We start from the raw sequence: 16,964 nt of genomic DNA on the forward strand, positions 1-16,964 counted from the left end.
TTTTGTAGATGATCTATTTATAAAGCCCATAAAGTTTTTTTGTTTTTTTTTAAATGTATAATTTTGCTTATTTTTAAATAACATTGCTCTGATTTTCAGACTCCTAACCAAGCCCCAAAGTTTTATTTGAATACCGTCAGCTACCTTCTCCAGCTTGCTCCTGTTTGTGTAAAGGGTCTTTTCATATGCAAAAGAAGGGGGAGTGTCTTATTTCCCACTTGCAGTGGGCTTTCCAACTACCTTTTCAACAGAGCTAAACTGAAAGCTTCTAAGTACGTTTTTAAACAGTTTTATACTGGATTTTTATATCAGTATCTGTGCATCTTATTCTTTATAGTAGTGTCTATTACATGCAGTTATATGAAAATGAGTGTATACTGTCCCTTTAATAAATTTTATTTTATATTTGCGATGTGGGAGGGCCTCGGTTTAGGGGTTAATAGGTAGTTTATGTGTGTTTAGTGTACTTTGTGACAGTTTAGTTATGAGTTTTATGCTACAGCTTTGTAACGTAAAACTCATAACTACTGACTTTAGATGGCGGTACGAATCTTGTCGGTATAGGGTGTACCGCTCACTTTTTGGCCTCACAGCAAAACTCGTAATACCAGCGCTATGGAAGTCCCATTGAAAAGGGACTTTTTTTAAAGTGCGGTATTGACGTTTGCGTGACGGCTAAAAAAGTGTACGGTACAGCTATACCTACAAGACTTGTAATATCAGCAGTAGGGAAAAAAGCATCTTTATGGGCCATAACAATGCTTTTTCACTCATAACGCCAAACTCGTAATCTGGCTGTATGTTTATTAAAGGGAAAGTATACACCAATTTTCATATAACTGCATGTAATAGACAGTACTATAAAGAGTAATATGCACAGATACTGATCTAAAAATCCAGTATAAAACTGTTTAAAAACTTACTTAGAAGCTTCCAGTTTAGCTCTGTTAAAAAGGTAGCTGGAGCACCAACTGCAAGTGGGAAATAACAGACCCTCCCCCTTCTTTTGCATATGAAAAGACCCTTTACACAAACAGGAGCAAGCTGGAGTAGTTATATGTCGGTTTTCTCCTAAAACTGTGGGGCTTGGTTAGGAGTCTGAAAATCAGAGCAATGTTATTTAAAAATAAGCAAAACTATACAGTTAAAAAAAACAAAAGAACTTTATGGGCTATATAAATTGATCATCTACAAAACATTTATGCAAAGAAAAATAGAGTGTATAATGTCCCTTTAACTCCTGCAAAAGATTTTTTAAACACATAATTAAAGTCAGCTCCAGAGCAGCAATGCACTGCTAAGGCCTAGATAAACACATCTGGTGAGCCAATGACAAGATATATACAGTATGTGTAAAGCCACCAATCACCAGCTAGCTCTCAGTAGTGCACTGCTGCACCAATAAAGGATACAAAGAGGACAAACAATAATTAGAGGTGGTAAAGACAAACGCTGTCATCAAGAATGCCTGTGATAGGTAGAAGGCTGTCATAGGATCTAATTAAACTTTTATTTTATAGGAAATATGGGCAGACATGTTGGGCCTATGGTTCTTATATTCCCTCAAAATCTATGTTTCTATGTTAAATTTGGTAATAGAAGAAACCTGAAGTCTCAAAATTGTCTAAATCATAATAGTTTGAGTTTCATGTCCCTTTAATAAATATTATACCTTTAATATGGATGAATGTTTTCATTTCAGAAATATCCTGAGTACACTCTGGACATCAAAGCTACAGATTTGCAGGGTGCAGGGCTTGGAGCTACTGTAAAAGCTGTGATCAAAATTACAGATCCTAATGACGAGCCAGAAACGGTAAGAAATTAGTATTTTCTTCTGGTGAGATAGTTATGATCTAAATTTACCGGCCACGAAGCTGATAAGCATACATTTGCATAAATAATTATACAGCCTAACTTAGGAACTAAAACTTCTAGGACTTTTAAAACTTTCTCCTAGTCTTAAAAATACCAGCCATGTTGGTAAAATACCAGTTGGGTGGTTACCCTATGTCTGATGCATAATTCATGTTCTTACTAACCAATATGCCTATTTGAAAGTATAATAGAATTTGATGCAGGCATTCACAAATTCACAGAAGGAGTACAAAAATACCCAAAATATAAGGCTATTCTGAAGATCAATTTATGTTTTTAAGGCAGAGAAAACAAACAAACATATAGCAGCACTAATAAAAACATATAATCTAAGATCAATTAACGAATATTCATTAATCCCAATTGGTATAAAGGAGCCATATTTAAAAATAAATAAATTTGAAGTTCAAAGATGTTTCCAAGTGGCCTGAAATACACTTATGTCCAAGGGGTAGATTTATCATAGTGTGAGCGGACATGATACGATGTAGCATTTATCATACATTGCACCAGCAGTTCTTGTGAACTGCTGGTGCAATGCCGCCCCTGCAGATTTGCAGCCAATCGGCCGCTAGCAGGGGGTGTCAATCAACCCAATCGTATTCGATCAGGTTGATTTCTGTCCTCGGCCTCAGAGCTGGTGGACAAGTTATGGAGCTGCTGTCTTTAGACCGCTGCTTCATAACTTCTGTTTCCAGCGAGCCTGAAGGCTCGCACAAAAACAGGGGCATCAAGCTCCATATGGAGCATGATAAATCGGCCCCTATGTCTTAACTGTTGTAACCAAATACTCTTGTGCATCTGGTAGCAAGGACACCTAGGGAGAACACAAACACACAGCAGCAAAGGAGCCTTTTAAGTGCAGTAGAAACAGCCTTCTTTAATATACTCCAAAAAAAACACACTCACAGACTCAAACCTCAACAGAATCTGAATTAAAGTAAAAGTAAGTATCTAACCGATGTCACTCATAAAAGGTGTATGGTCAATCTGTGTCCACAATCAGCATCAGTAGATGACACCCCTACACTCTGCCGGTGTAAGGACCACTAAGTACTATTGATCAGGACAGTGCAAGTCACCATACAGTAATAAAATCATCATCCATGTGATCTCTCTGCCAAAGTCCCTTCAGCCAGCTATGAGAATGCTGAGAGAAGTCCTCGTGTAGCCTGGGCTTGGATTTACGTGTTTAATCAGGCAACTCCTACTTCAGAGACTGCCCACCTTATTCCATGCAGTCCAGTATAAAGCATTAATACTTGCTGGGGATCCTCCCCTTTTTGTTATTACCTGCTCCAATTACCTTTCTCCAGATTATAAAGTGTACGCAGAGATCAATATATATATATATATATATATATATGCAATACAAAGGCCCAGATTACAAGTGGAGCAGTATTTAACATTCCTGCGCTAACTCCGCTAGAAAAAAGCTTTTTGCCCGCATCGGCAGTGAGTCCAAGAGCCCGCCCTGAAATTGTCTAGTGGGGCAGTCTTATGGCACCTCTTTAACCCTATTTATCTCTCTACTTTTCCTTATCCTCGGCTTGAACTACTGAGTGGGTAGGGGAAGTGGGAGGGATATTTAATGCTCTGTTTGGTTTGTCTTTGCCTCCTCCTGGTGGCCAGGTAAAGTATTTCTCATAGGTTATGAATGGATTTTGTGTACTCTCACTGCCAAGAAGGAAAATAATTTATCAGGTAGGTATAAATGATATTTTCCTTCTAATGGCAGTGAGGGTCCACGAAATCCATTCATAACCAATGGGGAAAACAAAGCTATGGAGTTCACAAAGATTTAGGGAAGGAAAGGTATGGAAAGGCAGTCCTAAGTACTACGCACCACTGCTTGAAGAACCTTTCGCGCAAAAGACGCCTCAGCTGAGGCAAAAACATCAAGGACTGAATTACAAGTGGCGCGTTATATTGTGTTTTCACGATCGCGAAAACGCTGCTCGAGTTAATCTTTTTTCACTAGTCGTGTTGCGCTTCTATTACAAGTTTAAAAAAAGCTTATTTTGGACAAGCAGTAACCCGACTAGCACAAAAACCAGAACTTTGAATATTGCGGGCGCTTGCATGTATTCCCTCATAGCAATCAAAGGAGAAAAAAAACACCCATTGCGAAAACAACATAGCATATTTGCATTAGTGAATACAACATATTTACAGTAAATACATAGTTAAAACCTCGATTAAAAATGAATATTGCATAAATATGTTTTTACATGTTTTCATTTGCAAACCTTAGGTTTGCAAGGCAGCTGAACTAATCAGAGCCTCTTCAGCCCGACCCTGCAGAAGTCCTTTAACACGAGGGAAAATCAGTGTAACTGTTTGCCTAAGAAAGGGAAGATAGCAGCATAACACTGGAGGAGAAATGGGAACGTCCCTGCTACATCCAGAAGCTAACATACACCAAAACTCTACTAAGAGAATTGCATGGTCTTTACCAACTCCCCTGCCCTCTTTTGCAGGAAACAATCCATTGAGGACAATAAAAAACTGAATCTTCAGCAGACCACCTCTCTCTGCCTACCTCCATGAAACGAGAGGGTAGGGAAAGTGAAAGGGATATTTAATGCTCTGTTTGGGGTGTCTTTGCCTCCTCCTGGTGGCCAGGTGAAGCATTTCCTATAGGGTATGAATGAATTTTGTGGACTCTCACTGCCATTGAAAGGAAATAAATAAATATATATATATATATATATATATATATATTCATTAAATTTATGGTGGAGATAAAAGTTTGAGATTAAAATCCTCCATGTCTCAAAAGTAAATCAATAAAAAAAAATTGCATAGGAAATTAGCACATCTAGGCAAGTATCCCCACTTGCTTTTCCCCAGTAAAACTTTATATACATTGTTACCAATGCAAATGTAATCATTAGTAAGCACGCACATACCGGTTAAGCCATTGAGAATATTGGGTCACAAAATACCATATAGGTTAGACCTATTTTTTCTCTGAGCAACATTGCTGAACCAAAGCTCTCAGTTATATTGCAATTTATTTAATTGATCTCTGTGACATCGAATGTTATTTGGTGTTCACCATTATTGCACATATCATCCGTATTGTCTTTAAGCAACATTGCTGAATCTAAGCTCTCAGTTATATAGCAATACAATCAACTTATCTCTGTGATATTGAGTGCTACCTTGTGCTCACCATCAGTGCACATACTACTGAACTTTATGACACCCTGAATGCTAAAACTGAATACGCTATATATATATATCCTAGCTATCATTCCCTGCACACACCATCCAAAGGTCTACCATTTACTGTAAAACAGTTATTCTGCACATTATTAATAAATCTTAGGAATCTTTTAGCATTTGCTCATATTAGATATCCTTAAGAATCCCATTTGCAGAGATTACTGCAAAAATATTATTTCTGTTTCCCACGCTACATATTGAATTCTCCTTAAATAAGACACGAGTTTGAGCTATTTTTAATCAGTGTATGTGTGAATGTTTGTCTGAGTCCTGCTGGACTTTATCCTTTGTCTCCCAATAAAGATTTTTTCAGTATGAATGGTTTTCTGAGACAATTTTAACTTTATTCTAAGTTTCAAATTGGGTATATGGGGTTCCATTTACTCCCTGACACCGAGCATTGCTCTCTTCTATGAATCACCATCTTGTGTTGATAATTTAAACCAGTGGGTTGCTCAAAACATATATTTAGAGTCTGACAGGCCTATCCCTTTTCTTGCAAGATTTCTTCTTGTCTTTGCAATTAATGGTACATCCACATTGTTACCAATGCACAAGAGGATTCTGGGTTAGATATGCAAATTATATATACAAAATCTCAGATTTTTTGCTTCAAATACTGTTTTAACAAAGCGATCCCTTAATAGGGTGATTGAAGCAAATATAGAAATCACTGCTAGACAGCCTGTTTCGTTCTTATTAGAACTCTTCAGTAGCAGATAGATTTCTGATTGCTGCTTAGGTAAAGCTCATTTCAGGGTTAAATAAAAATTTATTAAAATTATGGTGGTCTGAGATTTAGCATATCTAATTTGCATATCTTACCCAGAATCCTCTTGTGCATTGGTAACAATGTACAGTATATGGAGTTTTACTGGGGAAAAGCAAGCGGGGATACTTGCCTAGATGTGCTTATTTCCTATGCAATTTTTTTATTGATTTTTATTTATATATCTATCTATATATATATATATATATATATATATATATATATATATATATATATATATATATACACACAAATATTTATAGGAATATCTATTTAAAAATACACATAACATATTCTGCTATGTGCAGAACATTGGGGTGTAAATATTAACTTTAAATACACTATAACACTTTTACATATGAATATTGCATAAATACTCTAATACACACATATATATATATATATATATATATATATATATATATATATATATATACTGTATATATATATATATATATATATATACATATATATATATATATATATATTTCTTTTGCATGATGTACCGAGTCCACGGATTCATCCTAACTTGTGGGTTATTGTCCTTCCTGACAGGAAGTAGCAAAGAGAGCACCACAGCAGAGCTGTCTATATAGCTCCCCCTTAACTCCACCCCCCAGTCATTCTCTTTGCTGGCTCTAAGCAGGAAGAGTAAAGAGAAGAGGTGTTAAACTGTTAGTTTTTATTTCATCTTCAATCAAGAGTTTGTTATTTTTAAAGGGTACCGGTGTTGTACTATTTGCTCTCAGGCAGGACATAGATGAAGATTTCTGCCTGGAGGATGGTGATCTTAGCATTTGTAACTAAGGTCCACTGCTGTTCCCACATGAGCTGAGGAGTACAGGAAAACTTCAGTGTGAGGAACGGTTCTTGCTATATAGCAATGAGGTATGTTCAGTCATTTTTTCTGCAGAGACTGTGTTAACTCAGAAAGGCTGACAGTATCTCCATTAGGGTAAGGGTAAGCAGTAATCCTAGTATGAAAGAGGTTTTACTAGCTTGCATAAAGGGCTAAAAAAAAATTGGGCACTCAGTTTGTTTATGTAAAATTGGAGAAAGGATTATCAGCTAGTTCCCTATAGGGACAGATATCTGCTCTGTCTATTTTGTTGCACAAGCGTCTGGCAGATGTTCCAGACGTTCGGGCTTTTTGTCAGGCTTTAGTTAGAATTAAGCCTGTGTTTAAACCTATTGCTCCGCCATGGAGTCTAAATTTAGTTCTTAGAGTTCTTCAGGGGGTTCCGTTTGAACCCATGCATTCCATAGATATTAATCTTTTATATTGGAAAGTTTTGTTCCTAGTTGCTATCTCTCCAGCTTGAAGAATTTCTGAACTATCTGCTTTGCAATGTGACTCACCTTATCTGGTGTTCCATGCTGATAAGGTGGTTTTGCGTACCAAGCCTGAGTTCCTACCTAAGGTTGTTACTAACAGGAATATCAATCAAGAAATTGTTGTTCCTTCTCTGTGTCCTAATCCTTCTTGTAAGAAGGAACGTCTGTTGCACAACTTGGATGTGGTTCGTGCTTTGAAATTTTATTTGCAGGCAACCAAAGATTTTCGTCAAACATCTTCTTTGTTTGTTGTCTATTCTGGAAAGCGTAGGGGTCAAAAGGCTACAGAGACTTCTCTTTCCTTTTGGCTGAAAAGCATCATCCGTTTGGCTTATGAGACTGCTGGACAGCAGCCTCCTGAAAGGATTACAGCTCATTCTACTAGAGAGGTAGCTTCCACATGGGCTTTTAAAAATGATGCTTCTGTTGAACAGATTTGTAAGGCTGCGACTTGGTCTTCGCTTCATACCTTTTCAAAATTTTACAAATTTGATACTTTTGCTTCTTTGGAGGCTATTTTTGGGAGAAAGGTTTTGCAAGCAGTGGTGCCTTCCATTTAGGTTCCTGTCTTGTCCCTCCCTTCATCCGTGTCCTAAAGCTTTGGTATTGGTATCCCACAAGTTAGGATGAATCCGTAGACTCGGTACATCATGCAAAAGAAAACAAAATTTATGCTTACCTGATAAATTTCTTTCTTTTGCAATGTACCAAGTCCATGGCCCGCCCTGTCTATTCAAGACAGATAGTATTTTTTTATGTAAACTTCAGTCACCTCTGCACCTTATAGTTTCTCCTTTTCTTCCTTGGCCTTCGGTCGAATGACTGGGGGGTGGAATTAAGGGGGAGCTATATAGACAGCTCTGCTGTGGTGCTCTCTTTGCTACTTCCTGTCAGGAAGGACAATATCCCACAAGTTAGGATGAATCCGTGGACTTGGTACATCGCAAAAGAAAGAAATTTATCAGGTAAGCATAAATTTTGTTATATATATATGTATACATTTGGTTTTATGTGTTTATATGTGTATATGTCTGTAAATACATAAATACACATATAAATAAATACATCTGTACACACATATAACTATATATATATATATATATATATATATATATATATATACACACACACATATATAAACATATATATTCACACACACACATATATATAATTTGTATATATATATATATATATATATATACATATACACATACATCTATGTTAAATCCCTTTGTCTGCCTTTTTTTATAACACCTGAGATCATATCTTTGAGCCCTTATAACTTTTTTGTACAATAGTTTTTAAATAATTTTTATTAGACAGAGTTATTATGAATGTAACTGTACTTTAAAATGTATTTTTTTTTTAACATCATTTTTTATTGATTCCGGTTCCGGTGGGAGGAGCTAGTGCCGCACGAGGAAAGTTGCGTGTTGGCGCTGAGAGCTCGAGACAACCTGAAACCTTGCTTTTTAGCCCGCTGTTGTAGGCTGCTTGCCTGCCTAGGGCTCCTGCACCCAGACCATAGGTGCATAGCTTGGAACGCCGGAATAAGCCGAGCGGCTTAGTCGTTGGAGCCAGACACGCAGTATCGCTGCTTTTATTCTTGGCCGCTTGCTGGGAGGTCCGCTGCAGGCACCGGTCCAAGTGGCTGTTTGCATAATTTCCTCCGATACAGAGTTGCAGGGCGGGGAGCTGACAAGCTAAGCGGCCCTGTCTGTGGATCAATCAGAAGAACTAGCCTCTATGATTCCCCTGGTAGTAGGAGTCTGAGCATTGGAAAAAAGCCCCAAGCAACCACCTGGTAAAGATCTCTGGGAAATAACAGAGGAGACACTTGGAAAAGTTTTGCAGTGTGGATACAACTAAGTTCCCTATCTCTCCTGGTGCTACCTGACCTGCAGACTGTAAGTAGAAACCCAGGTCCTTATATCTGAGATTGTTGCTGGGAGGGAAAAACAAAGGGAAAAGAAAAAAAAAGGAAAAAAAAAAAGAGAGCCCTCAAAACATCTAGAGACGCTTTGCAGTACAACCCCCTAACCAAAAAGCTCCCTGTTATATATCAAAGTAAGGGAAGGGGAAAGGAGACCCTAAGAAAAGAAGAAACCAAGAGAGGAATATCTTTAAAATTAATAACCTGCTGCGCTATATTGACTCTCTGTTTGGCCCACGCCTGAAGTACTTTTTGGGCTATTGGAAATTAAGCTAGAGGCTATATACTTTTATTTCCCTTGATTACATGTGGATATAGTTTGGTAGCGGGAGATACTTTACCCTTGGAGTGCCTAAAGGGTTATCTGTGTCCAAACTATTTCATCAAGCTTTTTCTCTTCCTTGGTATACAGCCCAGAGGAAAAAGCAAAAGGAGAAAAAAAAAAAGGGGGCGCTTATCTGGCCCTTATAATTATAAAAGAGTACTCTGTTGCAATACTTTTTGTGAAAATAAGTGTTGGACTTTTAAGATTATACTTGCTGAACATATTTCTTAGAAATGTAAATATTAATTACCTTAAAAGTACGATTAACAATCTAGGGATATAGTTTTGAAGTGTTGATATAGTAAAGAGTGGTCTGGTTAAACAGAGGATATGTAATTTGGTCACAAAATATTGTTAATCGTCTCTCTGTGTAAGTTCCTTATACTGATCCACTCATTGTAATATCGCCATCAGCTTCATAACAGTACCTAGCTGTAATTAACTAAGTAATTAACCTAGATATTACCCCTCTTGGCCTTAATTTTAAGAGGGAGTTGCTTGATAAGCCTCCAGCATCACATCATACTATATCCCTGAAAGAATGCTGGTAGATAATAACAGTTAAAAGCAAAGAAGAGCTGACTGTATTTTCTAGTCCTATTCTGGGTACATATGTAAAGTGGTATAGGCTTACTTTTTGTAGGTCTCTAGAAGATATATTGAACAAATTGAGTAAATTTAGTAAAGTTAAGTAAATTGTTAACAGACTTTTTAGTAGAGTGTTTGATCTACAGAAAGTTTTTTATAATGTCAGTAGCTTATCTCTAAAATCTGTATATTAGTAAATTTGAGCTATACTGTTTGGTGACACGACTGGTCAGAAAAATTCATGTTTCACTTTTTTTTTTTTAAGGTCACTTCCACGATTGTAATGTATAAGAAAAGGCGGAGATAAATTGCTTTCACTGCACTAATTGCACTTGTACACTGTATTATTGGAACCTAAGGTTTTTTTTTCCCGCCCCCCTTTTGTAATTAGGTTCCCTTCTGTAACTTTTTTTTTTTTTTTTCTCACATGCATTTGTATTAAAGGCACATGGATAAATACATTTCTAATATTAAAATGAACTCTCCAATCATGCCCCCCAAACAGAAAGACAAAAAAGTACGCACCTCTGACGTGCATACAGATATTGCAAGTGAGTCAATATTGCATAAATTAGATACCCAACCACTAGTCACTCAGATGTCGGATCTGTTTTTGCCGCAATTTGAGTTGTTAAAGACTCAAATGACAAACATAATGTCAGAATTTAAGCAATTTTCTAATCGACTCATAGAAGTCGAAAATAGGGTATCGGCAAGTGAGGATATAATATACAAGCAAGAACAAAATATAGAGGAGAATACTAAAACGCTGAAAATGCTGCAAGCAAAAATATATGAACTTGAAGATCGCTTGCGGCGAAACAATCTTAAAATAATTGGTCTCCCCGATAATGGGGATTATTTAGATTTAATTCATTGCTCTAGCACTACACTCCCCCTGGCTGTTGGAATTGTACAAAAAGATCTACCAATGCCAGTAGAAAGGGCACACAGATTGGGGCCAATCAGGGACATTACAAGAGACAAGAATTACAATAGACCAGTGATGGTTTAATTACCAGGATAAGATGAATATTTTAAGACTTTATAGAAAGATGGACAAGTTATATATTGGCCAAAATAAAGTATTAATATTCCAAGACTATTCTAGTGAGACTGCTTCTAAAAGAAAAGATTTAGCCCCATACTGTACCCAATTGATTAATGCTGGCTTCAAGGCCAAACTGGTTTATCCGGCTAAAATTGTAGTTGAGGAACAAGATGGCAAATGTATCCTGAGTAATACGTCAGATGCTAGGGAATTTTGTAAAAACAAGAAAGTAGTCTGATAGAATCCCAGGCATTGATTTCTTAAATTAGAAACATTCACGAGTATTATGAGTTTTTTTGTTGTTTTTTTTTCCTTCAAATCATCTGCCTGCTTGTTGAGGCTAAAATTACTGATTTTTTGCGAAAAGTCCACATTATTAGTCTGTCCACAGTCCAAAAGGCCTGTGGGCGGCTGCGTGTTTTCTGTGTTTTTAGTATTATTTTTATTTTGTTTAAATATTTTTCCCTTTTTTTTTTTTTTTCCTTTCTCTCTCCTTAACCTCCCACCTCCCCCAGTGCTCCCATGTGGATAAGACACACGCTCTGCCTTGGTATCCACACTTTTGATATTTTAGTAGAATGCTAGACAAATTTAAATATCTTTCTTGGAACATTGGTGGAGTAACATCCCCAAGCAAAAGGAAAATAATCATTAGGCAACTCTCTAGATATAAACCAGATGTTGTTTGGTTGTAGGAGACGCACTTAAAGAAGGCAGAGATGGAGAAGTTTAGGTCTAAATGGATAGGAGAGGTGATTGCTTCAGATTGTCACAGGAGGAGGAAGGGGGTTGCTTTCCTTATTAATAAAAATTTACAATACAACATCCAGAACACTCAAATTGATCCGCAGGACAGGTGGATAATTCTACATATAGAGATTGTTGGGGTCCCCTATGTATTTGTTAATATCTATGGGCCTAATAACTTAGACCAGGCTTTTTGGGATGAAATTACCATCAAATTATCTCCTATTTTAGATCAGAAGATCATAGTGGCAGGCGATTTTAACCTAACCGCTATGCCCGCTTTGGATAGATTTTCGCCCAAACAGTCTACCCCCCCCAAAAAAAAAACTCGTATTTTTCATCAGATTTGTAAAAATCTTAAACTTCATGACATTTGGCGTATTCAACACCCCGATACTAAAACATATACGTGTGAGTCTAAATCCCATAGATCTTTCTCTCGGATAGACTTTTTTTAAATTTCTAGTCCCCTCTCCTCAAAGTTAGAACTAAGGCCCATATAAACGAGATTGTGGTCACTGATCATGCTATAATTTCCCTTGAAATTGAACCTCGCCCTCTCTCGGTAGAAGTAACAAATAATTTTTATTTCCCGAAGCAATTAATAAATAATATGCCATTTCAATATTGGCTACGACATAAGTGGCAAGAATATAGTTCTGATAATTGTCTTTATCGAGACAAACCAGAAATCTTCTAGGAAGCCGCAAAGGCATTTTTTAGAGGGCAGATTAAAGCTTATATGATCACAGCCAAAAAGAAGTATAAAGCACGCGAACTACAGTTAGCAAATACAGTCACAAACACTTATAGAAAATATGTAAATACGCCGCTTAAAAAAATTATGGGATAAATATAATTTGGCCAGGCAAGACAGGGATCTTTTCTTAAAATCCAAATTGACCAACGAAGAAATAAGAATGAATGCCCTTTATACTGGACACTATGGTAAATCTGCCAAATATCTCGCCAGACTCGATAAGGTCAGAAAAAAGAATAATGTGATTGAGCAGATTTTAGTTGGTGATAAGAATTATACTTCGTTGGCAGATATCAAGAGCGTGTTTTTTAATTTCTATCAAAAGATCTATGCAGGGAAAACTATTGATGCAGAGGATAACGCGAGGTTCTGGAATAATATCATATGTCCAGTAGTTCCCCCTGATCAGATTGAAGTACTGAACCTCCCTATAACAATAATTGAAGTTATAAAAGCCATAGAAGAATCCAAACTTGGCAAGGCCCCAGGCCCAGATCAATTACCTGCGGAGTTTTACAGATTACTTAATCTTGACTACGTTGTTTAATGAGTATTTTATTTTAAAAAAAGCCATGTCGGGGGGCGGAGCTTGGCCGCTTTGAGAGATGGCCGCGTGAAGGAATAGCTCCTAGGCCCACGTCTCTAAGCCCAAACAAAAATAGCCTCACACAGCGCCTAAACGCATTCAGGAGAGAGGCTTAATACCCCAGGACTCTGCCAAACGGAATGGCTCGCCCGCTGCATACTCCGTGCTACTGTAACAGCTAAGTGGCGGAGCGAGCGGTCACACAGAGGAGGAGGCAGCGCCATCTTAAGTGTAAGGCCTGGTGGCAGGACGGAGGCAACTAACGCACCTGCACGGCCGAAGTTATCTCTGGGCGGCGGATCCCCTTACTGCATAGGGGGAGGACGGCATATACGGCATACACGGCTGGGACACACGCACAGCAGCCACGGACCGGCTGGTGTCTTTCTGACCCGGTAAGCAAAAGCTGACATCCATCGCTACTAGCAGCACAGTAGCAGAGATTATACACTTAGCCCCATAAACTGCCCTGAGAATACAGCCGTCCTACCGCACAGCACAACATATAGCAGGCCTATAAGCCACAATAACCACCACTGGGGCCATAGAAGCAGTGATACACACACAGCACAAGCGGGTATTATAACTAGGCCATACCACAGGCTTCAAGCACAGTCACTATCAAGTCTGCACAGGCCCTGCTCTTGAAATCTATATAAATCGTCATACCAGGGAGGCAGTGCCTTTATCCTAGAGCCAGTACCCAGACACTAAATAGCACTACCCCACAGCCTGCAAGGGAAGAGAAACATCAAAGCAGACAGAACTTCAATGCCTGCCCGCAAACCACCTAAACCTGACGGGCTGTCAAGCTCAAAAATGCTGCAAAACTACCTCAGACAGTCTGAAGCAGGACCACCGCCCCAGAGTGAAAACCCAAGCAATAGCACTACCAGAGAAACTGATCAGAGCGCCACGCTGTTACCACATTCCACATCATACCTCACAAAAGAAGATTTAAAATCATTTTGTACAAAAGAAGATGTAAAAGAAATAGTATCAGAGGTCAAAAACTGGTACGGCGAGTTAAAAAAGGACATTTCAAGGGTGACACAGAGAGTTACAACATTAGAAGAAAGCCACGAAGTTGCCTTTAATGACATACAACACATCTCCCGAATAGCTTATGAACAAGACGAAACCATTCAACATCTTATGGACAGGGTGGAGGACTTAGATAATCGAGGTAGAAGGAAACTCAAAGACCTGGACAGGATCAGGGAGGATACACCACACATCTCCCTGACTTGGTTCTCACACAACCAACTTGGGCATTTTCTCTCTACACACCAACACAAACATCAACTGGGGAGACCACTGACTCCTTTTGAGTCTCTATGCATACAAGACTCGCCTATTAGCCATGCAATATCCAGACTGTACAAGCTTCTTCTAATAGATGACACTCAAACACTCCCCTCATACACCAAAGCGTGGGAGAGGGAATTACATTCAGATATCTCCTATCAGGAGTGGCAGAAAGCTTTCGATCACACGAAGTGCTCCTCAATATCAGCTAGGGTACAAGAGTCTAACTATAAACTCCTATCCCGGTGGTATCTCACGCCAAACAGACTGCAGTCCATATATAAGACTGCTTCACGGAAGTGTTGGAGGGAGTGCGGAGGCGAGGGCTCCCTCTCCCATATCTGGTGGGGATGCCCCGAGCTTGACTCTTACTGGACGGGGATACTTACCCATATAAAAGACACAATAGGCCACACCTTACCCAATGACCTCAAAATACTACTCTATATGTCCCTTCCCAAGCTGGAGAATAAGCTCTATTGATGGTTATGCTGAACAGTGCCAAATTGTTAGTACCTAGGTACTGGAAATCCAGGACAGTTCCGACTGTAGCGGAATGGAGAAAGGAGGTCTCCACACATCTTAATCTGGAAAGATACCACCACCTCACGCATGATACATTAGACATACATGACCAAATGCTGACAATGTGGACCTCCAGCACAGATGCCCTGACAGGATAGACCACAGCGTCGACACGGACCTCCCTCTTTCCCCCCCCCCCCGCCGGAGGCTACGCATTAACTATATTGCCAACATTACCCGTAACGCATATGATGTTGCTATGTCTCACACTGTTATTACCTGACTATGTCTTATCAATGTTTACTTGGTTTCTTTATACCCCAGTTGGAAGTGGGGTGGTGGAGGTTGGACTTTTGGACATTCTATACATCTCTTTGCCCCACCACACCCCAAGCTTTATATTCCTGTAAGCTCGGCTCCGGCCAAGCTCCATCTGGAAATCTCTTCCTTTACAACTGTAGGATGCAGAGAAAACATGTCTTTGTTGTTTATTGCCTACCCTGTAACGCATCATTTTGCTGTGCTTGTATTCTTTTCTCTTTCAATAAAGCTCTTTGAAACCAAAAAAAAAAAAAAGCCATGTCTAGATTCTTCTCAGCGTCAGTCATCACTCTGCTACTTAAAAAGAACAAAGAGCCATCGGACCCGGGCTCCTATAGACTGATCTCTCTACTAAACGTAGATTATAAATTACTTACGAATATCATTTCTAATAGACTTAAAAACGTATTACAGGGAATTATCCATGCAGATCAATCGGGCTTTATGATAGGTAGATCCCCCACAAAAAATATCCGCAGAACATATATGATTCTTGAACACCTATGGAACAAATTGCATAGGGATAAAGTAACTTGTAAACAGGACTTTGCTATGGTGCTGATTGACGCTGAGAAAGCTTTTGACTCTATCATATGGCAACATCTTTATAATTCCTTGTCCAACTTTGGCTTCTCCGGGAATATAATACATTTTGTCAAATCTATATATAACTTCCCTATCTCGTCTATCTTGATTAACGGTAGTCAAACGCCGTTCTTTAAAGTAGAAAAAGGGACACGACAGGGTTGTCCACTTTCCCCCCTCCTTTTTAACATTGCCATAGAACCCTTGGCAATCTATCTTAGACAAGAAATGTCGGGAATAAAGTTAGGATTGCAAACCTGTGTTCTTTCACTATATGCCGATGACCTGCTGTTGTATTTTAAAAATACTAAAAGAAACATTCCTAAAGCACTTAAAATACTAGAACAGTTTAGTTTAATCTCCGGTTATAAAGTGAATGCTCTTAAGTCAGAGATATTATGGATCCATAAACACAAGGAGAGTTTTATGCACCATAACTTCAGAGAAGTAGAAAGCTTTAGATACTTAGGGATCCAATTGCATAAAGACCCTAAGCTATGGTACAAACTTAATTATACAGCATTCTTCTCCAATATCACATCTAAATTCCATCGCTGGAGTCTTTTTCCACTCTCAGTAACGGCTAAGATAATGCTTATTAAATCTATACTTTTTCCCCAGTTACTATACATTATGAATAACCTGCCGCTATTTATCCTGGATAAGGATATTAAGTTATTTAATCGAGCTTGTGCAAATCTAATTTGGAATAAAGGTAGACACATGCTTTCTATTAAAAAGCTCTGCCAAGCTAAGGAGTTTGGAGGGCTTGCATTACCGGATATTAAGTCATACAATATAGCTATTCTGGCACGGTTTGGAGTAGATTGGTTACTTTCTTCCGATTATCTAACAAACAGTAAATCAGAGGAAAATCTCATAAATCCCTTTTCCATTACAGTGGCTTTACACTGTCCCCACATGCGACTTCCCGGAAAAATTAAAACATTGATCAGTATATACAATATTGTTAAAGCCTGGCAGCAACTCTGCCTTCGATTAAAGATTAATTTTCACATATC

At 38.4% G+C, this 16,964-nt stretch overlaps 1 protein-coding gene across 1 annotated transcript in view; it reads left to right on the forward strand.

Annotated features, from left to right (window-relative positions):
- LOC128661533 (cadherin-1) overlaps window positions 1-16,964 on the forward strand; it is a 75,451-nt gene that overhangs the window by 21,340 nt on the left and 37,147 nt on the right. The window contains exon 3 of the mRNA XM_053715782.1: window positions 1,703-1,816. Within this exon, the coding sequence (XP_053571757.1) occupies window positions 1,703-1,816 (114 nt within the window). The remainder of the gene's footprint in view (window positions 1-1,702; window positions 1,817-16,964) is intronic.

The sequence above is a fragment of the Bombina bombina genome, chromosome 1 (assembly GCF_027579735.1).
Source record: "Bombina bombina isolate aBomBom1 chromosome 1, aBomBom1.pri, whole genome shotgun sequence".
Taxonomy (NCBI): Eukaryota; Metazoa; Chordata; class Amphibia; order Anura; family Bombinatoridae; genus Bombina; species Bombina bombina.